The 26,793-nt window shown below is 55.2% G+C and overlaps 1 protein-coding gene across 4 annotated transcripts; it reads left to right on the top strand.

The window, feature by feature from the left end:
• Positions 1 to 84: 84 nt before the first annotated feature.
• Positions 85 to 26,315, top strand: GABBR1 (gamma-aminobutyric acid type B receptor subunit 1). Of its 4 annotated transcripts, XM_072814032.1 has the most exons (24): positions 85 to 346; positions 762 to 855; positions 1,451 to 1,654; positions 2,396 to 2,581; positions 4,085 to 4,105; positions 5,356 to 5,516; positions 8,377 to 8,511; positions 8,792 to 8,962; positions 9,792 to 9,893; positions 10,398 to 10,463; positions 11,510 to 11,701; positions 16,925 to 17,167; positions 17,744 to 17,807; positions 18,840 to 18,917; positions 20,685 to 20,835; positions 21,258 to 21,390; positions 22,436 to 22,552; positions 22,641 to 22,748; positions 23,091 to 23,184; positions 23,778 to 23,905; positions 24,423 to 24,551; positions 24,884 to 25,027; positions 25,296 to 25,510; positions 25,546 to 26,315. In XM_072814032.1, exons 2-23 carry the CDS (start codon positions 762 to 764, stop codon positions 25,467 to 25,469), a joined length of 2,895 nt encoding a protein of 964 aa, XP_072670133.1. In that variant the 5' UTR covers positions 85 to 346; the 3' UTR covers positions 25,470 to 25,510; positions 25,546 to 26,315. The 4 variants fall into 4 exon arrangements, 3 of the variants coding, with proteins under 3 accessions (XP_072670133.1, XP_072670132.1, XP_072670134.1); XM_072814031.1 differs by having other exon boundaries at positions 25,296 to 26,315; XR_012025512.1 differs by lacking the exons at positions 24,884 to 25,027; positions 25,296 to 25,510; positions 25,546 to 26,315 and adding an exon at positions 24,006 to 24,105.
• Positions 26,316 to 26,793: the final 478 nt, after the last annotated feature.

Here is a 26,793-nt window from a genome sequence, read left to right on the forward strand (position 1 = left end):
ATCCGGGGCGGCTCCCGGGGCTCGGCTTGTGGGAGGCGCCCTCTCCTAGGTCTCCCCCTCCCTCCCCCCGCCCTGTCTTGTCCTCACCCTCCTTCCTCCCTCCGCCCGGAGCCTCCCCCGGTCCCCGGCGCCGCCTCCTGAGCTCCCGGCTCCCGCTCCCGCGGCCGCCGCCGCCCCGGGAACGAGAGAGCGGGGTGGAGTCTGGGGGAGCACGACAGGAGCGAGACCCCGGCCGGGCAGCAGCCGGAGGAGGGGGAGGCCGAGGAGAGAGGAGGGGGCGCGGGAGGAGCGGCCGGGCCTGGGGCCTGGAGGCCGGGAGGCCGGGAAGCTGGGCAGGCGCGCCGAGGTAAGGGCCGGGCCGGGAGCCGCGCTCGGAGAGGGGCGCGCGGGGGCTGGGGGAGAGGAGGTGGTGAGAGGTGGAGTCCCGGGAGGGTGGGGGGCCGAGGGAGGCAGGAGGAGGGTGGGGACAGGCGCTCCCTCCTCCCCCCGCCACCCGGCGCCCAGCTCCGCCCCCGCCTCCTCCGCCCTGCGCGCGTCTAGTCCGCAGGCGGAGCCGGGTCGGGGCCGGGCCGGGTCGGGGCCGGGTCGGGGCCGGGCGGGGGCCGGGTCGGGGCCGGGCCGGGGCCGGGCCGGGGCCGGGCGGGGGCCGGGTCGGAGCTCGGAGGCCCGGCGAGGGAGGCCGGGCGCTCCCCTTCCCCCCACCCCGCGGTTGGCCGCGCCGGCGGGGCTCGGTCCGGTCCTCACGGCCGCCTGTCACTCAGATGCTGCTGCTGCTCCTGCCGCTGGCGCTGGCGCCGCTCTTCCTCCGCCCCCCGGGCGCGGGCGGGGCACAGACCCCCAACGCCACCTCGGAAGGTGCATCTGCACGGGCGACCTCGGGCACCCCCACCTACTCCCCCTCTCCTGTACCCCCCTTTCTGGTCCTCATCACTGTCCCGTCAGCCCGACACAGCATCCCGGCCTGGCAACCCCGTCTGCACGGCCCGCCTTTGGTACCCCTGACCTCTCCCCCGGCCTACTTGTTCCCCGGCAGCCCCTGCGCTGCCCCACATCGCCGCATAGGCCACCTTTCCGTGACCCTCCATTGTTTCCTCAACCGCACCCCTCCTTCCCTGCCCACTACGCTGCCTGGGTGGCTGTACTCTCACCCTAATGCACTCAAAATCCTCCTTTAGCCTGTTTGACCGGGCCCACTGGCACATTGTAGCTTTTCACCGATTCTTAGCTTTCCCCCTTAGGGGATCAGCGCCCTTCCCTCCTCACTAGTGAGCTGTCTTACCAGTCCTAACCCTTGGCTGAGGCCTTTTTGTCCTTTGGGGGCGGGGAGAGTGTTTCTGTACCCATCACTACACCCACCTCCTAGCATCCTTCGCCACCTGCCCACTGACTACGCCCTGGGCTCCTCTGCGCCCCCGCTACTCCTCTCTGACCCAGCCGACTCACCCCTTAGGTTGCCAGATCATACACCCGCCTTGGGAAGGGGGTATCAGGTACAGGGGCCTGACTCGTGACCAGGTGAAGGCTATCAACTTCCTGCCGGTGGACTATGAGATTGAGTATGTGTGCCGGGGAGAGCGAGAGGTGGTGGGGCCCAAGGTCCGAAAGTGCCTGGCCAATGGCTCCTGGACAGATATGGACACACCCAGCCGCTGTGGTGAGTAGCCTTGCAAAGACCATCCCTCCTTCTGCCTCAAACTTAGCATTACTTACAAGTCAGCACTTTAAATCCACTGGAACAAAATTCACAAATATGATTCTCGAGCTAACACTATGTAAGAGGGACTTTACTATGTGCACTTGGAGGCAGTAAAGTTAGCGGCCCACACCTTTCATCTCATCCTCCCTGCATGAGGCCACTGACCTTATCATAAAATAACTTGATTATTCATCTTGTGAGTTCTTCTCTTTGGGATTATTAATGCCAGATTGTGCAAAAACACTCAAAATGATTTCATGGCACTTGTGATTGCCTCTGTCTCCAATGCAGAGATCATATACTCCTGAAGCAAAACCCAGTTGAACAGTAGTGTAAGTCAGCTATAATAAGAAAAGTCAGTCTGATTGTGGGTCTACAGTTATACACCTTTGCATGTCTGGAAGCCAGGGAGCGGTCCACTGCCACGGACTTTGAAGAGACCCCCTCCTATGTGCTTTATGGCTCCATCTTGGGTTCCTACCATGGAAATGCTTTTTCCTTTCTTCTGCTAGGAATGTGTGAATGCTTAGAGGGTTAAGGGAGGAATGGAAGCTGCAGAAGCAAATCCTTTGCACCCCTGATTTCCTGCAGAGTAGTATGCTTGCGGCCCCCAAACCCAGTCTGCAGCCCCTGCTCTTTAAGGGGAAGGAGCCTTTCCCAACGTGCTTCTCCTTTTCACTTTTCAATCTCTCTCCACAGTCCGAATCTGTTCCAAGTCATATTTGGCCCTGGAAAATGGGAAGGTCTTCCTGACGGGTGGGGACCTCCCCGCTCTGGATGGAGCCCGGGTGGATTTCCGGTGTGACCCTGACTTCCATCTTGTGGGCAGCTCCCGGAGTATCTGTAGTCAGGGCCAGTGGAGCACTCCCAAGCCCCACTGCCAGGGTGAGGGGAATGGCTGCCTACTTGCAACTGAGGATGCTTGCAGAGGGTGCCAGAGGGTGGGAAGGGATGGCGGGAAAGGATGGGGTGCTATGCAAGATGGGGGGGGTCTGGGGGAGGGAGGTGAAAACCCAACTCTTCCCCCCTCCCAGCTGTTTCCAGGCCCCTTTTGTAGCCCCCGTGTTCACTTTATCTGCACCAAGGCTTCCTTCCTCTTCCTATATCTCCTCCCTGCTCATGGTTCTTCAGATGTTCTCTTGTCCTTTATGAGTCTCACCCTCCATCGCTTGTCTTAAGGTTTATTTTTCCTATTTTTATTTTTTTTTAAAGATTTTATTTTATTCATGAGAGACAGACAGAGACAGAGGCAGAGGGAGAAGCAGGCTCCTTGCAGGGAGCCCGATGTGGGACCCCAGGATCATGCCCTGGGTGGAAGGCAGGTGCTAAACCACTGAGCCACCCAGGTGTCCCTGTCTTAAAGCGTAAATACTCCAATTCCCCCTAGCCTCAGTCCCTTTCTCTAAACTTAGAACTTTCTTTGCATAACCCTATTCTACAATGGATTACTCTCCATCTGTTATATAACTGGATTATTGTAAAGACTCAGAAATAAATCATATGTCATATGTAGAAAAAAATGTTAAGATTGGAAAGAATATCTGGGACGGAAAACTATCAGTGTAAAAAAATAAAAAAAGACTTAGAATTGGGGGCAGAAATGTCAGGGCACTGAGACTAACCCAGAGATGGGGGAGGGGAAGAGGACAGTCCTTTTCCATAACTCTCAGGCATCCTCCATCGTTCACCAAGGGACTCCGTCTTGTGTCCAACACCTTGTCATTTAGGTCTGCAAAATTCCCCCCTTCCTGGGCCCCCAGATTCTCCCTTTGCAGCTTCTCTGTGGGATGCAGGCCTGCCCCATGCTTCCCCTACTCTTGTAGACTCTTTCAAGGTCCTGGGCTTGGCTTTCCCCCACAGTAATTATTCTGCTTGTAATTTACCACTCCATTGTGGAAATTGAGGGTCCTACCCAGGGGTGGATTTGCTATGAAGCTAATGGAGTTTAAGCTCCATTTGCCCAGAGTCTCTTCTTGTGCACTAATAATGTGCTCACATGGTCACAGCTTTTTGTCAAAAATGCAAAAGAAAGATTTTCAAAGCAGTAGTTTAAAATCAATTGGATTTGTGATTGGTATTTTTTCTCTTGAAGAGAGACCTCTGAATTTTCTAATATTTAGGCTGCACAAAGCCAGGATCTGCCCCTGTCTTAGCGGCTGGCACTCCCCTCTCAAATTCTGTTGTCCTATGAGAAATAAAAACACCCGTAGGTCCTGACCCGCAGCCCCACCTTGCTCTTATCCCCAGGCACCCTCCCCTCAGAACGCGGGCTCCTGCTGTCCCCGGTCCTCTCCGGCTTGGACAGATGTGGGAGGGGGCTGGGGCTCTGGCCGGGGCGCTGGGCGCCAGTGGTAACTCTTCTCTGATCCCCGTCTTTCCTGCTGCCAGTGAACCGAACGCCGCACTCAGGTGAGATCAGAAACCCTCCTGTCGCGCACCGCACGCAATGCCCTGACCCCTCACAGTCCGCCCTGCGCCCCCGGGTCGCGCCCCCAGCTGCGGGGTCCTGTCCCCCCTTCCCCACCCCGACCCCATTCGCGGCTGGCCCTCCTTTCCCTACCGGTTTTCTGCCTCTGTCGGGGTTTTCTGCAGGCGCGCGGTCCCTCCCCGCTCCCCGCTCGGCTGCCCTGCCCTCCGCCCCGCCTCCCGCCAGACCCCGCTTCTGCCGGATCGCGGCGCCCGGCTGAGGCGTGGGGGGCGACGGGGCGAGCTGACCCTCGCTGCTGCTTCCCCTCCACCCTCTTGGGGGGGCGCCTGACGACACCCCCACCCCGGGGCCCCCGCGCGCCCACCGCAGCCTGGCAGGGCCTCGCTCCCTCCGAACCGCCACCCTCGCCCTTCTCGGGTCCCCAGGCACCCGAGCCAGGCCTGTCTCCGCAGCCCCGGGTCCCCGCCTCCGCCCCCATCGCTTCCCTTCACGCCACCCCCTTCCCACCCAACCAGCTCGCTCCCCGCGGTTCCCGCCGCCTTCTCCCTTTGCCCATCCACGCACAGCGGCTGCCAGAGGCGCGCGTCCCGCTGCCGCCCTGCGCGTCTCCATCCCAGGCCCCCGCGCCCCCGGGGCGGCCCCCGTCCCCGCCTGGCGGGCTGAGGGCGAGTCCCCTCCCTCCCTCCGTCCCTCCCTCCCTCCCTCCTTCCCTCCCCTCCCTCCCCTCCCACCGCTGTTCCCACGCCGTCGCGCCGCCCTCCCGCCCCTCCCCCCGCCCGCAGCTGCCGCGGCGCCTTTGACGTCAGGGCCCCCTCCCAACCCTCCATCTCCCGCTCCTCCTCCCCCCGGTCGGTCGGTCGGTCAGTCCGCGAGGAGAGTCCGCGGTGGCGGTGGCGGTGGCGGTGGCGGGAGCCAGAGCCCTGGGGGCCGTCGGAAGCCCACCCGCCCCGCTTCCCTGGGGCCTTCGCCCCCTCCCCACAGAGCGCAGGATGGAGGCGCCTCCTCGACGCCGCCTCAGCAGCCCTCCCCAGGAAAAGTGTCCCCCCTGAGCGCCTCCCGCCCCCCAGACCGCCCCTCCGCCGGGCCATGGGTCCGGGGGTCCTGTGTCCGCGGGCGAGGTGGCCGCTGCCGCTGCTGCTGCTGCTGGCGGCGGGGGTGGGCCCGGCGGGGCCCTCCCACGCCCCCCACCTCCCGCGGCCTCACCCGCGGGTACCCCCGCACCCCTCCTCAGAGCGGCGAGCGGTGTACATCGGGGCGCTGTTTCCCATGAGCGGGGGCTGGCCGGGGGGCCAGGCCTGCCAGCCCGCGGTGGAGATGGCGCTGGAGGACGTGAATAGCCGCAGGGACATCCTGCCGGACTACGAGCTCAAGCTCATCCACCACGACAGCAAGGTAGTCCCGGGGGTGGGGTGGGGGGGTGGGGGTGGGCGGGGGGTGGGGGCGGGGGGCCTCGGTCCCAGCGACTGCTGCGACTGCGACAAGGACCCCTCCCACGTCTGACTGGCGGGAGCCTGGGGACAGTCACAGGGGCTGGAGGGTCAAGATGAGGGTCTGGGGGTGCACGAGGTTGGTCAAGACGGGAGGCAGAGCCTCCTGCTCCCCAGAACGCTGGGAAGTGGGGGTGGGGGATGCTGGGGGAGCTGGTGATGGATTTAGGGTCCAAGCCGAGCCTGATCTTCTGGGGAGTAAACTGACCCTAGAATGGGGTCTGGGGACGGAGGAGGTGTCAGAGGTGGGGGGCTTTCCATTTACCGTGGTAATAAGGTGAATCTTGGCAGCAGGTTGGAACTAGAAGAAACAGACTGAACACCAAACATTTTGGGGAAGTTGAGTGCTCTTTATTTATCGCAGAAAACAACAGGGTAGCTGGGCGCCCTGCCCTGCAGAGGATTCCTGGACTGTGGGATAGACAGCATATTGTGGTCGGGGAGAGCTAATGGTTAGGAGGTGGGCATGGGCACCGGGAAATGAGCTGCATTAGAGATCCACATGGGAGCCCCCACAATTGCATGGGGATAGAGGGGAGTCTGGTTACAGGCAGGAGAGAAAGCAGGGAGGGATGGCAGTGGGGGAGGGAGTGATGATGATGAGGAGGAGAGATCATCGTTGGGCATCTTGTGGAACTTGAGTCTTCACTTTATCTTCCTTATGGCATTGTGGCCTCTGAGGTGTGAGAAGGGAGATGGAGGTAGGGTAAGGGAGGCAGGGAAGGGGGGGCTAGGTAAGCGAATTTGGGTAGGGGAGTAGAGAATGGTGCCATCAGATTCCTCTCCCACTCTGTGCCCTTTGAGTAACTGGGAGTTTGAGGAGGAACGTAGCACAGGGAAGGACTGAGACTTGGGGCCTCAAATTTATCTTCTCTGACATATGACCCCAGAATCGTGAGGGATCTGGGGGAGAGTAGAGAGGAGTACAGAGGAGAGGATTCAGGACCTGAGTGGACTCAGGATGTGTAGTCATTCTTTGAACAGCTGAGAAATATGTTTGTGAGGGAAGAGTGGGCAGAAGCGGGGTTGAAGGTGGGTGCTTGGAGAGAAGAGAACACAGTACTGCTAGGGGTTGGTGGGGGATTTCAGATCCCTCCTCACAGTTTGAAGGGATCCCCAAACTTTGGTGTATACGAGGATCACCAGAGGACTTGGTTCCAAACACAGATTCTAAGTCCCTGGTCAGGAATGAGTCCTGAGGATCCTGTCCTGGTGGATTCCGTGGGTAGCTTAACCCCAGATGCCTATGGAAGAGCAGCAGGGCACAGAGGAGAATGAGGTGTTAGGGCAGGAAGGGGAGCAGAGGGTCAGGTCTGAGGCTGGAGGGTCAGGTCTGAGGAGCAGAGGGTCAGGTCTGAGGCTCAGACTAACCCACCAGAGGTGCTGGGGAGCAGACGCTCCCTCTTCTCCACCAAAGGATGTGGAAGAGAACGTAACAGAGGCAGCAGGGGAGAGGGGAGCAGGGAACTGGGATGTGTCAACTGGAATGTATCAGGTTCCTTGGTGAAGAGGGCGGAAGAGAGGCTGAGAGGAAGTGTAGAGGGGAGGAGGGTGAGAAGCCCAAGGAAGGGATCTGTACGGAGGGACCAGTGCAAGAGAGAAGGGATGGGGGGGGGGGGGTGATGAGAAAACCAAGGTCGCCCTGTCGGTGTCAGTGTCCACCTAGGTCCTGTCAGCCTTTCCGTGGGGCTGCTGGGGAGAGCTGAGGTGAGATCTGGGGTACTCTGCTAGAAGTGTGAGAGAGGGTGAGCCTGAGAATGGCACAGATGCCTGCAGGAGTCTGAGTGGAAGGGCGAAGAGCCTTCAGAAACACCTCTTAGCAGGGGGATGGGAGCCTCGGTCTTCCTGCCCCACCTGGCTCTCCTGGCCCAACTTCCCTGATGTCTCAAATGTCAGGCCTTGGCAGGAGGTGAGAAGGCTCTGGGGGGGCCTTCCTCCTTCCCTCCCTACCCAGCCCCGGTCCCCTCTGTCTCCTCTGCCCCGGCTCCCGCTAGCTTCCATTTCTTCTCTGCCTCCTTTGGGGCTCCAATAGCTCCAGAAATGTCATGCTTCAGCAGGAGGGGAGCAGGCAGGGGGGCGCACACAGCTAGCCCCCCACATCCCTTCCCTCCCCCTCCCTGCCTCTCATCAGTACTCTGAAAGCATCTGGTTTGTGGTGAGCCTCCTTCTAGTTATTCTCCCCCATCTCTGTCACCTGTCTCTCCCCCCTGTCTCCGCCCCCTCTTCTAATGGATCCAGCAAATGTCAGGGCCCAGCAGGAGGGAAAGGATCAGATCACTGCGCCCTGCCGGACCCCCTGGCAGTCTTGCTCCCTGTTCTCTTCATGTTTATTTACCATCAGCCCAGGAGAGAGATGAGCTAGGAAAAATGGAAGGTGGAGAGAAGGGGTTTGTAGGGTGAGAGAGGCATTTCATCATGTGGTTCTTAGGACTCTGTCCTGTCCAGGACTAGGGAGGGTTGATGCACATTCCTGCAGACTCTTTTCTACTCACAGATACTTAGCACTTACAGACCTGGAGACAAGGACTGGGGTGAGAAGATGGTGGGCTCAGGGATGTGTGGGAAGGGGCTGAAGGGGATCCAGGGGGTCTGTGCACTAGTTCTGGCAGAGAAGAGAACCCAGGTGAGGAGGCAGGAGGATGGGAGGGGAGGGTGTTTCATGCATGAGGGGAAACAGGCAGATGGGGTCCAGGGTGGGACGGGGGCCTGGGTAGCTGCAGTGGGGAGTAGCACCAGGAGGACCAATTGTACCCCTCTCCATTCAGTGTGACCCAGGCCAAGCTACCAAGTACCTGTATGAACTGCTCTACAACGACCCCATCAAGATCATCCTCATGCCTGGCTGCAGCTCTGTCTCCACGCTTGTGGCTGAGGCTGCCAGGATGTGGAACCTCATTGTGGTAGGCTGGGCTGGAAAGAAGGTCCTCCCACTTTGTGTGTGAGGAGACTGTGGGGACCTCCTTGGAAGGCTCGTGGTCCTTTCCAGGCCTCCTTGCAGCTAACTGCTCCCTGTGGGCGGGAAGTGGAGTCCCATCGGGGACTGTGCACCTGTGCTGGGGTGAGGTGGGGGTGCAGGGCCATGATGCTTGAGGCAGAAGTGGGTGGGGGGCCGGGAGGCAGCCTGGGGGACGGTGCACAAGCTCCAGGTGAGCCTGTTCTGTACTGCCTTTGTCCCGCTAGCTCTCCTATGGTTCCAGCTCACCAGCTCTGTCCAACCGGCAGCGCTTTCCTACCTTCTTCCGAACTCATCCCTCGGCCACGCTCCACAACCCTACGCGAGTGAAGCTCTTTGAGAAGTGGGGCTGGAGGAAGATTGCCACCATCCAGCAGACCACCGAGGTGTTCACATCGGTAAGGGGGCCTGTGTCCCACTCCAGGGCATGGTGCCGTGGCCAGGATGCCTTCTGGGGAGAAGAGCCTGCTTCTTTATCAAAAGCAAACCCGTTCTGAGTGGGTTCAGTGGGTGTCTTTTTGCAACCAGAGGAACAAACAGATCCGGGTTTTTAGGGTCCTTTCCAACTGTTTGGTTTTAGGGCACTTTTTCCCTTTGATGCTCTCTTTGCCAGATAATTAGACCCCAACTGACCCAATTCTATTATAGTAGCTTTTCCCCAGGGTTGAGATGAGATGCAAGAAGGAATATGTGATAGGAACCCAGAGAGGCGGCACATTCCAGAGACCCTCAGGGGTGGTGGTAGTGTGAGTGGGAACAGTGGGAATAGAAAAGAGATGGAGAAGGGAGGGGGAGGGAGGTGGGTGGACAACGAGGCAGAGTGGGGGTTCAGATGCAGGGCTCTGAACCTGAAAAAGACAGCTGGCCCTCTCTCCTACTCTTGGACCCTGTCCACTCTCCTGTTCAGTGGCCCCTTAACCCTCCCCTGACCGTCTCCGTGGTGCAGGGATTCTTCTCTGATGCAGCTGTGTTTTCCCATCCTGTCCACACCGGAGCCTGTCTGTCTTTCCCCCACTTTTACTGTGTGGTGGGGCGGGCTGAATGGGGTGACTTCTCAAGACACAGATCCTCTGTAGGATCTATATCCTGAGACCACAGACACCTTCCTTGGAGCTCTCCCCACCCAGGGACACACATGGGGAGGGGTTCTGGAGTGCTGTACATCTCCGGTCTTTACCCCATGGCATGCCCCATGTTTTCTCCATTTGTTTCTCATTCCCACCCAAGACTCTGGACGACCTAGAGGAACGAGTGAAGGAGGCTGGGATTGAGATTACTTTCCGCCAGAGCTTCTTCTCAGATCCTGCCGTGCCTGTCAAGAACCTCAAGGTGCAGGGGTTGGGGGTGGTGGGCTCGGCCGCTGAGGAACCAGGGTGGGGGACCCATGGTAGGTTGGAGAGGAGAGCCAGGCAGGGGCAGGGGTGTTGTTTGTTTGTTTTTTTGTTTTGTTTTGTTTTTTTGTATCGAGATATAATTAGCATATAACATCGTATAAGCTTCATGTGTGCCATGAGTTGATTTGTTAAGTTTTTATATATATGTATTTATGAGATGCAAATAAACATTATATGCAGTCATATATTCCATATAATTGATGAATAATGTGTAAACTTAGGGTTGATTTGATATACTGACATGTTGCAATAGGATTAGCACCCTAATCTGATTCTGGGAGATAGTACCATCTCCTGGGAAGTTTATTTTCCTCATCCAGGTGGCATTAATCCAGCACCCCTCGAGCAGAACCCTGCAACATGCACTCATGCAAAAAAATCACAGCTGTGCAAGTGCTTGCTTTGTTTGTCATGAGCTCTATTTGTCTCCGATCTGTAGCGCCAGGATGCCCGAATCATCGTGGGACTTTTCTATGAGACTGAAGCCCGGAAAGTGTTCTGTGAGGTAGAGTTGGAATCTGGAGAGGGAGGGTCGGCTCCATCCCCTGGCTGTCTGGTGGGCTCTCTGCACATGTGCTCAGGTCCCTGGGCTGTCTGGGGGGCTCTGGGCACGTGTGCTTAGGTTCCTGAGCTGTCTGGGGGGCTCTGGGCACGTGTGGTCAGGTCCTTGGGCTCTCTGGGGGGCTCTCCAAATGTGTGCTCGGGTTCCCGGGCTATCTGGGGGGCTCTGTGCACATGTGCTTGAGTCCCTGCACTTTCCGGGGGGCTCTTTGTGCATGTGTGCTCAGGTCTCCTGGGCCATCCAGGAGGCTCTCTGTACACGTGTGCTCAGGTACCCAGGCCGTCTGGGGAGCTCTGTCCACATGTGTTCAGGTCCCTGGGCTGTCTGGTGGGCTCTGTGCACATGTGCTCAGGTCCCTGGGCTGTCTGGGCGGGCTGTGTACACATGTGCTCAGGGACCTGAGCTGTCTGGTGGGCTCTCCACATGTGTCCTCAGGTCCTTGGACTGTCTGATGGGCTCTCTGCACATGTGCTCGGGTCCCCGGGTTGTCTGGGGGACTCTCTGCATGTGTGCTCGGGTCCCCGGCTGTCTGAGGGGCTGTGTGTGTGTGTGTGTGTGTGTGCACGCGCTCAGGTCCCTGGGCTGTCTGGGAGGCTCTGTGCACGTGTGTTCAGGTCCCTGGGTTGTCTGGGGGGCTTTGTGCACATGTGCTCAGTTTGGAGTGGATGATCTGAGGTAATCATTTAGATGAAGTCTCTGTCCATTGGCTTTGACTCCATCTCTTGGCTTCTCACAAATGCACTTTCTCCAGATTTTACCTTCCTACCCCTTTGGGTTTCTACAGGAACCCTTGAATCCCATATTTCCTGACTAGCTCAGTAGAAACTTAGTAGTAGGAGGAGTAGTTGAGTGTCTCCAACTCCATCCAAGACCTGTAGATTACTCTTTCCAATTCTCTGCTCTTCTCTGATTCCCCAGAGGCTGCATAGTGTCAAGGGAAATAAGATAAAAAAAGAAATAAAGCCCCAGCCCTCCTCCTCTGCATTCAGGTATACAAGGAGCGGCTCTTTGGGAAGAAGTATGTGTGGTTCCTCATTGGGTGGTATGCTGACAATTGGTTCAAGACCTACGACCCCTCCATCAACTGCACAGTGGATGAGATGACCGAGGCTGTGGAAGGCCACATCACCACTGAGATTGTCATGCTGAACCCAGCCAACACCCGCAGCATCTCCAACATGGTGAGGGTGGGGACCTGGAAGCTGGCCCCCTGGGCTGGGGAACAGAACTGAGGGTGCCTTACAGGGGTGGGAGTGGGGGCAGGAGTGGAACATGCAGGTCCAGGAGGGCACGCAGAGCTTGTTTGCACCGTGTTTCCTGTGGCTTTCACCTCTGCTGTGACTTTCTTGAGCAGAAGCGAGAGAGAAATGGGAGAGTTATGATCACGAGGCCCCTATGAGTGGAAGGGCTGTTACCATGGCAATGAGGAGTGGTTGGCAAGAAGTCAAATGAGGGATAGGAGTTAATGATAATATAGATGCCGTATTCACAAGCACACCTTGACAGAAGTGACAGAAATATGATTTATTTTGGTGACTTCAGAGCCCTTTGGAGTTGCTTAATATTCACTCCTGATTGATACTGAATTAGCTTGGCCCCTGATATTTCTTTAATGATCCTCTTTTAGAATTTTAGATGTAAAAGGGACTTTTGCAATCAGTTCTTTCCAGATAGCTGATTGGTGACAGACTTGGGGCTGGAAGACATGTCCTGTGATTTGAGAAGGCTGGGGCGGCCCTGCAGGGCGTGAGTGTGAGGGTCAGGGCTCCTTTCTTGCTCATTATTACACCTGAAAGAATGCAGGAATCTCCAGCAAGCTTATAAGGCAGCCTGCATGTCTGCTCATTATTACCAGATGTAGTTCTGGGTCTGGAATACTAGTTTTGGAAAGCATGCTGGGGGTGAGTTAATGGTTGTAAAGCCCCAAATATCTCATTAAAACAAAAATGTACTAATGATTGCTTTTGTGTGGTAAGCCAGGAGTTTAGGTACATGGTTTCAGTGATCCTCCAGCCATGCTCTGATATGGGGTTGTCATTTCCATTCTGTAGACCAGGAGACTGACACAGAGAGGTCAAGTGACGTGGCCCAGGCCCCATAACTGCTCAGTGGTGAAACCAGACTTGACCCTCATTTAGTCTAACTCCAAACCACTTTGTCCTCTCATCCTCCATGGAAAACCATGAAATCCCACTAAAGAGTCTGTGCCTTTGTTGGCTAACACTGTTCAGCTGATGGAAGCTTTTGATCAAGGGAGGAAGATGGTTCAGGCAGTCTGTTCTAGCAGTGGATTGTGTTGGAAGTGTCCATTGTCAAGTGGACTCTGATTGTGGATCCTGTCCTGGGAAATTCCAAGGGACTTTATATTTAAGGTATCTTGGTTGAAAATACAATGGGAAAATTCTGAAGGATCACATCCCTGTAGAGCACCAGAGTAGTGAGTCATCTCTGAGACCTGAGGAAATAGAGGAACTGGTGCCCAAAGTGAAAAGGCTTATCAGCACCGTGAGCCTGGGACCTGCCAGTCGTGACTTCTACCCCCAGCAGAGAATTAGGGAAGCCTCTGGCAGGAAGCAGAGGACATCTGGGGCTTTGGAGCAGAATGAGTTAGACGGTCACCTTTCTGGCTCTTGGTCTTTAGAGAAGAGTGGTGCCTGCCTTTGAGGCCATAGGGCTTCTGGTGAGAGCATGCCTGCTTGGTAGCTTAAAACACCTGGTGGAAAAGCCAAGATTTTCCAAAGGGTAGAAGCAGCCTTCACAACTGACTAGGGCATAGACCGTGGATGAATCAAGCAGGACTAGGAGAGGTAAATCAGAAGCAAGAGTCATGGAGATTTAGAAAGGAAGCAGAGCTGCCTTCACTTCATAAGGATGATGCTAAGTTTAGAGCACTAGTTCTCAGACGTTACCTTTCTGGAGGGTTAGTTAGTACTCAGATTACTGGGCTCTTCCTTTGGAAGTTCTAATTCAGTAGGTCTGGAGTGGTTCTTTCTAGCACATTCCCTAGGGATGTTGATGCTACTGGTTTGAGACCACATTTTGAGGACAATTGGCTGCAGCTGTGGTTTTCAACGAGAGGTGGCAATATCTAGAGACAGTTTTGGTTGTCACAACTGGCATCTAATGGGTGAGCCAGGCATGCTTCTAAACATCCTATCATGTATAGGCAGTTCCCCCACAGCAAAGATTTACTCTGATCCAAGTGTCAAGAGGGCAGAGATTGAGGAACCCTGGTTTAGAAAGGAGCCAGGAATGGGAGAGTGGGTTGGAGTAGTTTTGAGGAAATATGGCAGCTCTGGGCTAGAGGGACAGCTGGGAGGTGGCCTCACCTGGGAATGAGGTTCTGTCGCAGTTCTCACAAGTTGGGATAGAGGTCCCATCAAATCTTGGTACAATACAAAATCGAAAGCTGCCTCGAGATACAAAGTTTAGGTCGCAGTCGGGCATCCATGTCCCTCACATAGAGACAACCAGCGGGCTGTTATAAAATGAGGGTCATCGAGTTGCATTTGATTACTTGACTAATTTCTGTGGGTTGTGGGATTTTTGCTGTTGTTCACTTTTCCTTGAGATGCTTAGTAATATTTCCGCCTGAAAACCTGCAGCTGTATCTGTGCTGGCCCAAGGGGAAAGATTTTTTGGGAAAGCATGTTGGTTTACTGACTTGGAGGCAGCAGAGAGTATGAAGATCTGGGTGCAGAGAGCACCACGCAGGGCAGATGAATCCTTTCCATCTGGATGTTTTTCTGATCCAGTGTGGACTTCGAACTGAGGATTGGATAGACTTGTGAAGGATTGCTCAGAAAGCCTCACCCTAGCAGCTGTTTACTGAGCAGGTGCTCTTGGAGAGGCCTACCTATGTGCAGAGGCAGTGCGAGGTGTTAGAGGAGTAGGGACTTTGATGCCAGGCTGCCTGGGCTTGAATCCAGGATGACAATTTTCTGTGCCTATTTCCTTATACATACATATGTGTGTGTGTGTGTATGTATATGTACATACATGTATATGTGTATATATATACATGTAGAAAAGTACGTGTGTGTGTGTGTATATATATATATATATATATATACACACACACACATACACCTTAGAAAAGTGGAAAAATGCCTGGAACAGTGTAAGGAAATATAAATGTTAGCTATCATCATCATCATCATCATGATCACTGTTCTGTGTAGGGGCTGACAGCATTTTTTTTTTTAAATATTGCTATTTTTTTTAAATTTTTACTTATTTATGATAGTCACAGAGAGAGAGAGAGAGAGAGAGAGGCAGAGACATAGGCAGAGGGGGAAGCAGGCTCCATGCACCGGGAACCCGATGTGGGATTCGATCCCGGGTCTCCAGGATCACGCCCTGGGCCAAAGGCAGGCGCCAAACCACTGCGCCACCCAGGGATCCCGGGGCTGACAGCATTAATGAAACATTTCAACAGAATAATTAAGAGGCCTTGGTGATTTGAAAGAGTCTAAGGGATTCTAACGCTTCAGTCTCACCTACCAGGAAGTGTTGAGGAGTAAAGAAAAGTTGAGCTTAGTCTTAGATGTTTTTAATTTAAGGTCATTGATCATCTAGCTACAAATGCCTCAGAGACAGCTGGGGATACAGGACTTGAAATGCTGAGATGGATTGTAGATCTGAGTACCAGTGACAAAGATGAGGTTGAGAGATGGGGAAATTTGCAAAGAGAAACTGTAGCTTAATTTTATAACCCAGCATTTTACCTATGTTTCTATTTCCTATGATAACTCTTCAGGTAGGCAGATTATCCTCATGTTAAAATTGAATAACCAACTACAGAAGTTTAGTGACTCGTTTGATGTTACACAGCCTGTAGGTGAACTGTTTGGAATTGGAGTTCATTCATCTATCTGTTTATCTGCCCAATGGACATTTTGTTTATTTAAAGGTTTTTTTTTTATTTTTTTTTTATTTTTTTAAAGGTTTTATTTATTTATTCATGAGAGACACGGAGAGAGAGGCAGAGACCTAGGCAGAGGGAGAAGCAGGCTCCATGCAGGGAGCCCGATTTGGGACTCGATCCCAGGACCCTGGGATCATGTCCCGAGCCAAAGGCAGATGCTCAACCACTGAGCCACTCAGGCATCCCCCAATGGACATTTTAAAAAATATATTTCTAGAGCGATTTGAATTCACAGCAAAGTTGAGAGGAGTATGCTCCCCACCGCAGAGGCACAGCTTCCGCCATCGCCAACCTTCCCCACCAGACCGCTTACCCTGGATGCATGTGCACTGACCCATCAGCACCCAGTTCCTTGCTTTATGCGCAGGCTTACTCTTGGTGCTGTACATTCTGAGGGTTTGATAGAGGTAGAATGACGTGTATCTACCACCATGGTGTCATATAGAATATTGATCCAGTGGACGTTTATCATTGGTCCATGTGGGCTGGGCACTGTACTGGGTGTTGAGGATGGACAGAGGTCCGGGTCTCAAGGTGGTGGAGCCCTGGCCTGTGTCCACAAGCTATTCCCAGGGTCCCAGGTGGACTGTTCCTTGCACTTCCCCCTCCCCTGGTTTCAGAAAGTTGAATAGAAAGAAAAGTGGGCTGGGCATGAGAAACATTTTATTTATTCTTCATCTACTCATTCTTTCCTTAAGAGTGTGAGGCTGTTAGTACATTCCAGATCTAAACAGAGTTGTGGGCAGCCTTGCCAACAAGTGGCCACTGAGCATTTCCTTGTGTGGCTTCTAGGGGGTAAGAAGGGGCGGATGTAATTTTCTCCATTACACGGTAGGCATTTCCAAAAACCCGAGCAATTTGCCTGTGGTTTTTAGCCAAATGAGGTCATTGCCAGGTATAGAAATTCAGGTCTCTTGATCCATTTCATGACAGAGTTATAGGAGCTGTCATTCTCTTTTGCTTTCTTGGAGAACAAAGATGGGGGTGGGGGTGGAGGGGAGAGTCTGAGTAGTGGCTTCCGAACGTCAAATGTTGGGAAGGGTGTCTCTGGGGCCTCAGCCTTCAGATCCCTCCAGGGGGCTGTGCCGGATGAGGAAGTTTCTTGGGGGGTGCCCTCTAGGTTGTCTTGTAATTGGAGCAGCTGTAATTGGAGTGTTTCGGGTCCAGCCCACTGAGAATATCTGGACCCTGGAGAACATCGCCTTTGGCTCCACCTCTACTTTCTTTGGCCCTTTGTTATACAGCGTCTGTCCCGTAGACTTGAGTTGTGGTTCTGTGCACACTGAACCACTGGACCCTGCTCAGCCCAGCTCCAGTCTAGATATGGGCATATTCACAGATTTCGAATGCCTGTGTCTCAATCTGACAACATGAACACAAACCATCTGTGCCATGAGAGGTGCTGCTACCGGATCAGAAGCCACACCCTGCATGCCTCACCCACGCCAGCCGTTTCTCCCTGTCCTTCCCTCTGCAGACATCCCAGGAGTTTGTGGAGAAACTGACCAAGAGACTCAAGAGACACCCTGAGGAGACAGGCGGCTTCCAGGAGGCACCGCTGGCCTATGATGCCATCTGGGCCTTGGCATTGGCCCTGAACAAGACATCTGGAGGGAGCGGCCGTTCGGGGGTGCGCCTGGAAGACTTCAACTACAACAACCAGACGATCACAGACCAAATCTACCGCGCAATGAACTCCTCGTCCTTTGAGGGTGTCTCTGTGAGTGACAGCAATCCCCTCACATTCCCCGTCCTCCTGCTGAGAGCACGCCATACTTCCCCTGCAAGCATGCATCAGCCTGCAATTATAGGCTCAGATGGGAGTTGGGGGACCTGTAAGAGAAAAACATGTAAGAGACTAGAAGGAAAAGGGATATTCCATTTCTTCCAACCTGTCCCCTAGGTATTTATGAGTCCAGTGAGAATCATAGGATTTTGAAGTAGAAATAGTCTGAGAAATCATGTCCTATTCCTTTCAAAGTGGGGAAATTAGTGCCCAGAGGGATTTGGTGACATGCTCAGGTCACATAGCCAGAAGCCAGGTCTCCTGGTGCTCTCTGAGGATTTTTCCCCACTCAAATCCCATGAGTGAAGCTTCTTTTCAAAAGAATAATGTTTCTAGAATCTAGGGTATGGGCATCTGGGGTATGTCCTATATGCAGGCAAATGCCATAAATAGAATTCATTCAGAGGCTCAATTACATCAAAAACATAAGGATCCAGAGAGTCCCTGATGCTCTCTTCTGGTTCCTGCTTTTATCACCTTTGCCTGCCTCCGCATGTTCCCGTCTCCCAGGGCCACGTGGTGTTTGATGCCAGCGGCTCACGGATGGCCTGGACTCTGATTGAGCAGCTGCAGGGTGAGTGCAGAGGTGTGGGCCAGAGTTGGGGGGCCGAGCTGGGCTGGGGGGCCCCACCCCAGGTGGCTTCTGCAGTCAGTCCGGGGCTCCCTGCTTCCTTCCCTTCATCAAGCGTCTATGTAATAATAGCAGCAGAAAGCTTGGAGAGGGTGTGTGGCTTGAGGTAGAAAGGGGCAGACACCGTGAAAGCTGCCATGTCTCTGTCCAGTGGCTTCCCTTTGGTGGCCTGGGCTTGAAGGGCTAATGCCCTGTAAGAGGCACACCTGTGGACTTGGACTTAGGGCAGCCGGATCTAGCTAACCGGCTATTTATAGAAGAAACTTATTGAATTTTCTTGTTGTGTAAACAAGCATTCCTGATTTTTGCATCTTAGGGGCAGTTTGGCTTTTCTAGACTGCATGGTCTTACACTTCAGCACACTTCAGTATTTGCCAAGCTTCCAAGAGTCAATCTGTGCACACACCCCTGTTGGCCTCCTAGGGTGCTGTGGGCACAGGTCTCTCTGTAACCCAGACTGGAGGTTGTGGGGTGGCTTCAGAGGGAACAGTTATGGTCACTGGTCACTGGGAATCTTAGCAGTGGCTGAATTTCGCCTCGTGGCTCCAAAAGGCAGATGCAACTTTCCAAGGAATCAGAACCCAAGCCAATCGAAAATAAAGTTCTAAAATTAAACTCTTTATTTAAATGAAAGATTCTGGGAAAATAGACCCTGTGATTCTGTCATGAGAGGGAGAATAAGCAGGCACTCTGAAAGCTTTAGACACCAGAATCGAAGTGCGAGATGACCACCAAGAGAGGCGCAAGGCTGGGGGATAGCACACCCGACCCGTGGAACCCTCTCCACTGGGCTCTAACCCTACAAGCTGTTCTGTATTACATTGCCTTGGGATCTACTTTATGTCTGATGGCTGCCTAAGAGAGCCCTCAGGTCCTCCCAGGGTCCGTCAGGGGCTCAGGGTGGAGGTAGAATCAGCCCCAGTTCAGGAAGCTAGCGCCCAGCACAGCTCCTCACCCCTCTGCCTGTTCTGCCAGGTGGCAGCTACAAGAAGATCGGCTACTATGACAGCACCAAGGATGACCTTTCCTGGTCTAAAACGGACAAATGGATTGGTAAGCTGGTCCTGTTTGCATTTTCTTTCACTGCCTGTGAACAACCAGGGGAAGGGTTGTGCCTGTGCACGAGGGTACGGTGGTGGGCGCCGTGGGTTTGAAATGTGCCAGGGAGATGGGCCAGGGTTGGGGTTAGGACCTGGGTAGGGGAGCTGTGTATTTGGAGAAGGAGCAGGCACATGGTAGCAATGCACTAGTAAAAACAGCTCATGGCTTAGGTCATAGGATTGGAGGTGGGGGTGCCTGGGGTGGCCATGGAAACCCTCTTTGGGTTTCTCAGATGTTCTGGTACCTTGATATATCAGAACCAGCTACTTTGGGCCTGTGTAGCCCCTTCATCTCTGCCACAAAATTGGTTGCTTAGATTATGAGATGTTGCAAAACCTCATATAATTGCCATACCCTAAAATGTGCTTTTTAAAGACAAAAAGTAAGCAATTATTCCTTGTGTGCCTGGTGGGCTAAATAATCAGAAATGGGACAGATCCTCCAGGTGGACAAAAGGAAGGACCTACTAGTAGAATCATGGCTTGGCACCTCAAGGATGGAGATAGCTGCCAGCTGCTCCACCCCACTGGAAGCTAGTGGTTTCCAGCACTGCCAGAGTTCTGACATGTTTTTTATAATTTGAATTTAGGACAGTATTCTATACTGCTATAAATGCCACATGGCCTAAATTACAGTTTTCTTTTTAAAGCTAAGCAAATTGAAATTAGATTTTATTTTCTTTTGTGAACTCGTCGACAAATCTGGCTTCCTTTTAATAATAACCAGAAAACACCTTTGGGAATGTCACCCTGCCAGAGTTAAAAAATCACAGATCAGATTTTTTCCTTAAGGTTAGGAGACTGGGCTGGATGCTTTGAACTCTTTAGCTTTATGATTCCACGACTGTCTTTTTGCAGCTTTTGATTTGAGTTCTGAGAGATTTCATGAACTTTACCTCTGAGTCATCCCCTTCTTCCCTTCCTGTTTCTTTTGCTGAGAAAAAGACAGAAAATACAGAACAAACACTAGCAGAAACAGACTCCAGCTTTGCTAATATATCCTAGCCTCTAGCTCCATTTTCTCCTCTCCTTCCACTGCTTCCTGAGATCCCAAGCTGCAGGGAGCATTCCTCTGTCCTGGCCCCAATTCAGAGCAGCCAGGGCCCCATGTCCTCAGGGCTGGAGGCAGGTGTCCTTGCCCCTTTCTCTGCCTCTTCATTTCCTTGTCCCCTCCTCAGTGCTATGCAGTAGGGCTCCCCAGCTGACTAGACTCCCCCACTGCCATGCAGGAGGGCCCCCCAGCTGACCAGAACCCCCTCACTGCCATGCAGGAGGGGGTCCCAGCTGACCAGATCCCCCACTGCCATGTAGGAGGCTCCCACCAGCTGACCAGAACCCCCAGTACATGCAGGAGGGCCCCCCCAGCTGACCAGACCCTCTACTGCCATACAGGAGGGTCCCCCAGCTGACCAGAACCCCCAGTGCCATGCAGGAGGGCCCCCCAGCTGACCAGAACCCCCTCACTGCCATGTAGGAGGGTCCCCCAGCTGACCAGAACCCCCAGTGCCATGCAGGAAGGGCTCCAGCTGACCAGACTCTCCACTGCCATGCAGGAGGAGCCCCAGATGGCCAGACCCCCCACTACCATGCAGGAGGGGCCCCAACTCACCAGACCCCCCACTGCCATGCAAGAGGGGCCCCAGCTGACCAGACCCCCCACTGCCATGCAGGAGGGCCCCCTAGCTGACCAGAACCGCCCCTTACCCTTAATGTCATGCAGGAGGGGCCCCCCCGGCCGACCAGACCCTGGTCATCAAGACATTTCGCTTCATGTCACAGAAGCTCTTCATTTCAGTCTCTGTCCTCTCCAGCCTGGGCATTGTCCTGGCTGTGGTCTGTCTGTCCTTTAACATCTACAACTCTCATGTCCGGTAAGTTTCCTGTCTGACACTTTCCTTGTTTTGTCTGCCTGCCCCCGCACCCCAGGACAGTGAGCATGGGATGGAGGTCAGAGCTGTGTGAGTCCTGGGTCAGGGAGCAGAGGTTTGCACTCTGACTTACGCTCTCCCGGTGACTACTGACACCTGGAGGGGGACCCCGAATGTGGGTCCCAATCCAGCTCCACAGCAGCTGGCTGAGAAAAGTGTTAGGGGCCAGGTAACACAGTGGGGGGTTGAAAGTGTGTGTGCTGGCGGGGGTCCCCTGCCGTGGAGCCCCCGCATCCACCACCAGCCCCTGGCCCAGGCGGCTTTGTCTGTCTTCCAAGGCCGGAAGTTGGGCACTGAAGAGCTGGCATCTGCAGAGAAGAGGTTAATTCGGCTCCTCTCTGTCTCCTCTCCTGCCTCTGCCCTAGTTACATCCAGAACTCCCAGCCCAACTTGAACAATCTGACTGCTGTGGGCTGCTCCCTGGCGTTGGCTGCCGTCTTCCCCCTGGGGCTAGATGGGTACCACATCGGGAGAAGCCAGTTTCCTTTTGTGTGTCAGGTGAGGAGGAGGTGGGCAGATGCCTGGCAGGATAGGGCTGGCCCCACCCTGGAGCCCCTCTGCCTTTTCTCAACTGTCCCTGTCCTGCTGACACCACCCTTCTGTTCCAGTCATCCAGGCCTCACTGTGCCACTCTCCAGGCAGTTCCAAGGTTGCCACGGCCTCACACTGAAGAGGGGAGGGACTGGGGGTATAGGAGGGAGTCTGCTCAAAGAACCTGGGACAATGGCAGCTTGCCTGTGCTGTGGAGACAGCAGGGAGTACACGCCGCCAGGGGGCCTTTGCTGTGGTTTGCAAGGAGAGGTGGAGTTGGACCAGACAGCAGGGAGCTGGTCCTGGGGCTGCTGGAAAGGCTGGCTTCCATAGCTAGTCACATTTGTGTAGTTCTGGTGGGGACAGAACTACATCCCCCCTCCTGCCCATCCCCCCTCCTCCTTCCCTGCAGCTGTGCACATGGCATTTGCACACACACATGCATACTCCAGCACGGGCCGTAGGTCCCTGTGAGATGGAAGCGCCATAGGAGGGGCACACAGTGAGCCATGGCCAGTATGAGAAATGTCCACAGAAAGTGCTGTGCAAGCGAAGAAGAAGTGGCTGGGGAGGTGGCTGGACCTCACAAGGGTGGCATTTCAGTATCAAAGGATACATGGGCTTTGCCAGCTGGAGAAATAAGGATGGTCACTCCGGCGGCTTGCAGGGATGGAAAAGCCAGCAGATCAGGGGAGCCCCTCAGTGTGGCCGGGTATGGCCAGGCATGGGGGAGGAAAGGGCCAAGGAGCATGGGAAGATGGGCAGGGCTGTGTTGGTAAGGGTCTGTGGACACACCACACACTGAAGGGCAAAGGGTTGGGCTGGTAACCCCAGCAGATTTTTTCCTGGTCGCCTGGCCAGCAGAGGAGGAAATGGATGGGAGCACATTGCCTGAGGCAGAGGGACCCCCTTGCTGGCCTCTCCGTGCCCCCATCCCCACTGGCTGTACCTCTGTCCCTCCCGAAGGCCTGCCCCTCCCCCCACTGTCCTGCCCTGCTCTCTCCTGTCCTAGGCACGCCTCTGGCTCCTGGGTCTGGGCTTCAGTCTGGGCTATGGCTCCATGTTCACGAAGATCTGGTGGGTCCACACGGTCTTCACTAAGAAGGAGGAGAAGAAGGAGTGGAGGAAGGTGATTGGCTTCCTAACCCCCAGCCTGGAGGGCTCTGGCTCCGGGGCCGAGGGAGCTTCCCTGACTCACCCATGCTCTGTTTATCTAGACCCTGGAGCCCTGGAAGCTGTACACCACAGTGGGCTTGCTAGTGGGCATGGATGTCCTCACTCTTGCCATTTGGCAGATGGTAGACCCCTTGCACCGGACCATTGAGGTACCAGCTGAGAGGAGGCCCCGAGGTCAGGGCGAGTGGGGCTCCCTGGTGATTGTTGCTGGTGGTTCCTGCTTGTGAGGGGTGCCTGTCAGCATTGTGCCTGTTGGCAGCCCCCACCCCCTTCCTGTAAGGAATCCTAGCGGGAACCTTTGGGTTTGCTGGAGAAAGGCAGGGTGGGGATCCAGGAAGGATGTGTAGACTTCCTGGGCATCATGGAAAGCTGGCAGACAAGCAGTTCTGAGGTGTTCCTGGGAAAGAGGCAGACTTGGGGGCCAGGGGCTGAGCAGAGGGGGCGCGAGGAGGGTGACCACTGTCTTCCCTTTGGCCCTGATTCTCCCTTAGACTTTTGCCAAGGAGGAACCAAAGGAAGATATTGATGTGTCCATCCTGCCCCAGCTGGAGCACTGCAGCTCCAAGAAAATGAACACCTGGCTTGGTGTGTGCAATGTGGGGGTGAGCGGGTTGGCAGGCTGGGGACAGAGGGTCTTCAGAGAAGGGGTAGTTTGAGTGTCCACCTCTGTGTCACTAGTTCTTTCTGGGAAGGCAGGAGAGTTGGTCTTTTTCGGTGAGGAGCTGAGCGTCTAGAGCAGGGCTGAGGTCGTGCCTGTGTGTGGCTGAAGGGCCAGTGGGGACAGCCTGACACCATCCGTTCACTTGGCTCCCTAGAGTGAGACCGGGGCTGTGAGGGGCCTGGGTTAGGTCCCATTTGGCCTTGTGAACATTGCTCTGGTGGGCAGCCAGGAAGGGTGAAACCTCCCCTGGATGGTGAGGAGGTGACATCATGCAGCCAGGGCCCCTGTCTGGCTGATACCTGCTCCCAACAGTCTTCTTCCTGTGTCCCAGGAGAAGTGGTGAGGTTTGGACAAGTTGGGGAGACAGGTGTGCGGGGTCAGGAGGCCACCTGGGGAGGAGCCTTCATTGTGGAGCTGTAAGCAGGAACAGCAGCATCCTCTGGAGGATGCAGAGGGTGCTGGGAGTGAGTGGATACATCAGGTCTAGTTGCCCAGGTGACCGTTTCCTCCATTCTAGGCATTTTCTATGGTTACAAGGGGCTGCTGCTGCTGCTAGGCATCTTTCTTGCTTATGAGACCAAGAGCGTGTCTACTGAGAAGATCAATGACCACCGGGCTGTGGGCATGGCCATCTACAACGTGGCGGTGAGCCCCGGACACCCAGCACTGACCCCGGGGGCTGCCTGGGAGGAATCAGGGCTGGGACCAGTGGCTGGGCATCTTTAGAAGTTTGTTAATGCCTCAGGTTTGTAAAGCAGTTTACAGTTGGTAAAGCGCACGACAGACACTCTTCTTAACTCTCCATGACCACCCATGAAGCAGACCTTAGTGTTCCCCCTACACAGGTGAGGAAGCAGAAACACAGACCTTACAGTGCTTGTATGTGGCTCCCTGGCTGGGATTTGAGTCAACTTCCTCCCAGGGTTCCTGCCTCCATCGATCCATCGATGGGTCATTTGATCAATGGCTCATTGGCAGGAACTCTGCCTGGAGGGAGGGGTTGGCCTAGAGCGGGACGTGGTTTGGGATTCTTCCCTTTTGGGAGTTGAGGGTGGCCTCAAGTTTGGACCGTTTTCAGATGGGAAGTTCCCCCAGGACCTGTTCTCATGGGCTCTCTTCTGGGGGAGGAAAGTCTAGAGGTCCCACATGGGTCCCCCTATAGGTCCTGTGCCTCATCACTGCCCCGGTCACCATGATCCTGTCCAGCCAGCAGGATGCAGCCTTCGCCTTTGCAGCTCTTGCCATAGTGTTCTCCTCCTACATCACTCTGGTCGTTCTGTTCGTGCCGAAGGTGGGGCGCTGCTGCACACCACGGTCTAGGGACGGTGCTCCCCAACCTTCCCCGCCCTCCTCCCCTCCATCCAGGGATTGTACTCCCCAACCTTCCCCGCCCTCTTCCCCTCCATCTGGGGACTGTGCTCCCCAACTTCCCTGCCCTCCTCACCTCCATCTGGGGACTGTGCTCCCCAACCTTCCCCGCCCTCTTCCCCTCCATCTGGGGACTGTGCTCTCCAACCTACCCCACCCTCCTTGTTGGGGGCCCAGCTTGTCCTTCTTGACCACCACCTGTTAGTCGCTGACCCCATGGCCTTCCCATCTCACACCCCAAACCTTGGCCCCCAGATGCGCAGGTTGATCACCCGGGGTGAGTGGCAGTCGGAGGCGCAGGATACCATGAAAACGGGGTCGTCGACCAACAACAATGAGGAAGAGAAGTCCCGACTGTTGGAGAAGGAGAACCGGGAGCTGGAGAAGATCATTGCTGAGGTTGGTGGGGGGCTGTGTGCACTGACCTGTTTCTCTCCCTGCCCCCCCCCGTTTCTCTTCCCTGATCTCTTCAACTGCCACCCCCACTTCGCTGTGTCTGCTCTCTTCCATCTTTCCTGGCTCTCGTTTCCATTCCTTCTGTCCATCCTGCCCCCCGCCCCCTCCCCTCTCCCCTCCCTTCTCTTCTCATGCCCTTGCTTCCACACTCCTCTCTGTGAGGCCCCTCCCGACCTCCTTCTTTCAACCTCTCCATCCTCTCTTTCCGCAGAAAGAGGAGCGAGTGTCCGAGCTGCGCCATCAGCTTCGTTCTCGGCAGCAGCTGCGCCCTCGGCGTCACCCCCCGACGCCCCCAGACCCCTCAGGGGGCCTGCCCAGGGGACCCCATGAGCCCCCTGACCGGCTCAGCTGTGACGGGAGCCGGGTTCACTTGCTGTACAAGTGAGGGCGTGAGCGGGGAGGGGACTGGCTGGGAGGACGCCCCCCCTCTGATAGTCTGGAGTGGTCTGGGTGCCCTGGACTGTTCTAGATCCACTGTCCAGTGCGCACCAGGCGCTGCTGCTTCCCCACCGGCCCCTCCCGCCCCCTCCTGCCCCCCTCCCCTTCCAGGTCTCCTACACAGACCCATCCCTCGCACCTGTACCTGCACCTGCTCTGTCCCCTGGATGTTGCCTTTTCCTGGCACTCACATGCCCCCACCTCTGCTCCTCCTCACTCACATGCTCCTCCTGTGCTCATGTGCACACATGCTTTCTCCTCTGTCCTGTGGCCTCATGTGGCCCTGGTGGTGGGGGCACCACTGTCCCTGGAGCAGAGGCAGGTGTTCCCCATGGGTGCAAAGCCATGTGCGTCCCTGCATCTTTGCTGTGTGTTCATGCGACCTGGGTGCCCCCACCCTTTGCATTGGAACATCGTCCTATTCTCCCAAAACAGCTGCAGGCACCCACTCTGCACCTTGTTATGAACTTTCCTTGGATTCACACCCTCACCTGGTTTCTGCTTGAGCTCCGCCCCCACTTTGTGCTCATGTATCCTAGGTCCACATTCACATTCCTTCCCAGGACTGCTTCCTTTGGTTTTGTGTTTTTCTGGGGGGAGTTAAGAGAGAAGAAATGAGGGCAGGCTTGGGGAGCTGCTTCCAGTAGAAGTGAGAATCCTAACCACAGGAAGCCACCTCGACTGCTGGCATGGACGGAGGGAATTCCAGGGCAGAAGGTGGCATCCCCTTTGCATTGAGGTGTCTCTTGGGGAGGGATCTCCCCTAGTCTCAATAAACCAGTGAACAGTGTGACTCAGTGGCTCGTCCCTCACTGTGAACACATTGGGCTTCTGTCCAAGGAGGGAGGCTTGGGGCTCTCCATGTTAGTGAAAGGGCGCTGAGGTGTCTCGTGGCTCCACTGAGGGCCATGCAGGGCAAAGCAGGATGGGTTTGGCTAAGACAAGAGAGTGATGGCATGTGAGCTTCAAGGTATGGGCTCAAGTGGTGTTGGATGACTGGAGCGTCAACCACCGTGGTGTGGGAACAAGTTCCTGGATCCCTCTTCTCCATGGCCTCGTTTGTGACGGCGGCAGCAGACATCCTGCTCAGCAGACATCCTGCTCGTCACCACGCAGTCCTCTGCACGGTGTCCAGTGTGGTCCTTAGCCCATGGAGCATGCTCATCCATGCAGCCATGGTCACTGCTGTCGATTGAGGGGGAGCCCGGAGCCTCTGGCTGATGAGATGGGGGAACCCTCCCTCCTAAGAAGCAAGAACCTCAGGAAAATGG

Source organism: Canis lupus, chromosome 37 (assembly GCF_048164855.1).
Source record: "Canis lupus baileyi chromosome 37, mCanLup2.hap1, whole genome shotgun sequence".
NCBI classification, from domain to species: Eukaryota; Metazoa; Chordata; class Mammalia; order Carnivora; family Canidae; genus Canis; species Canis lupus.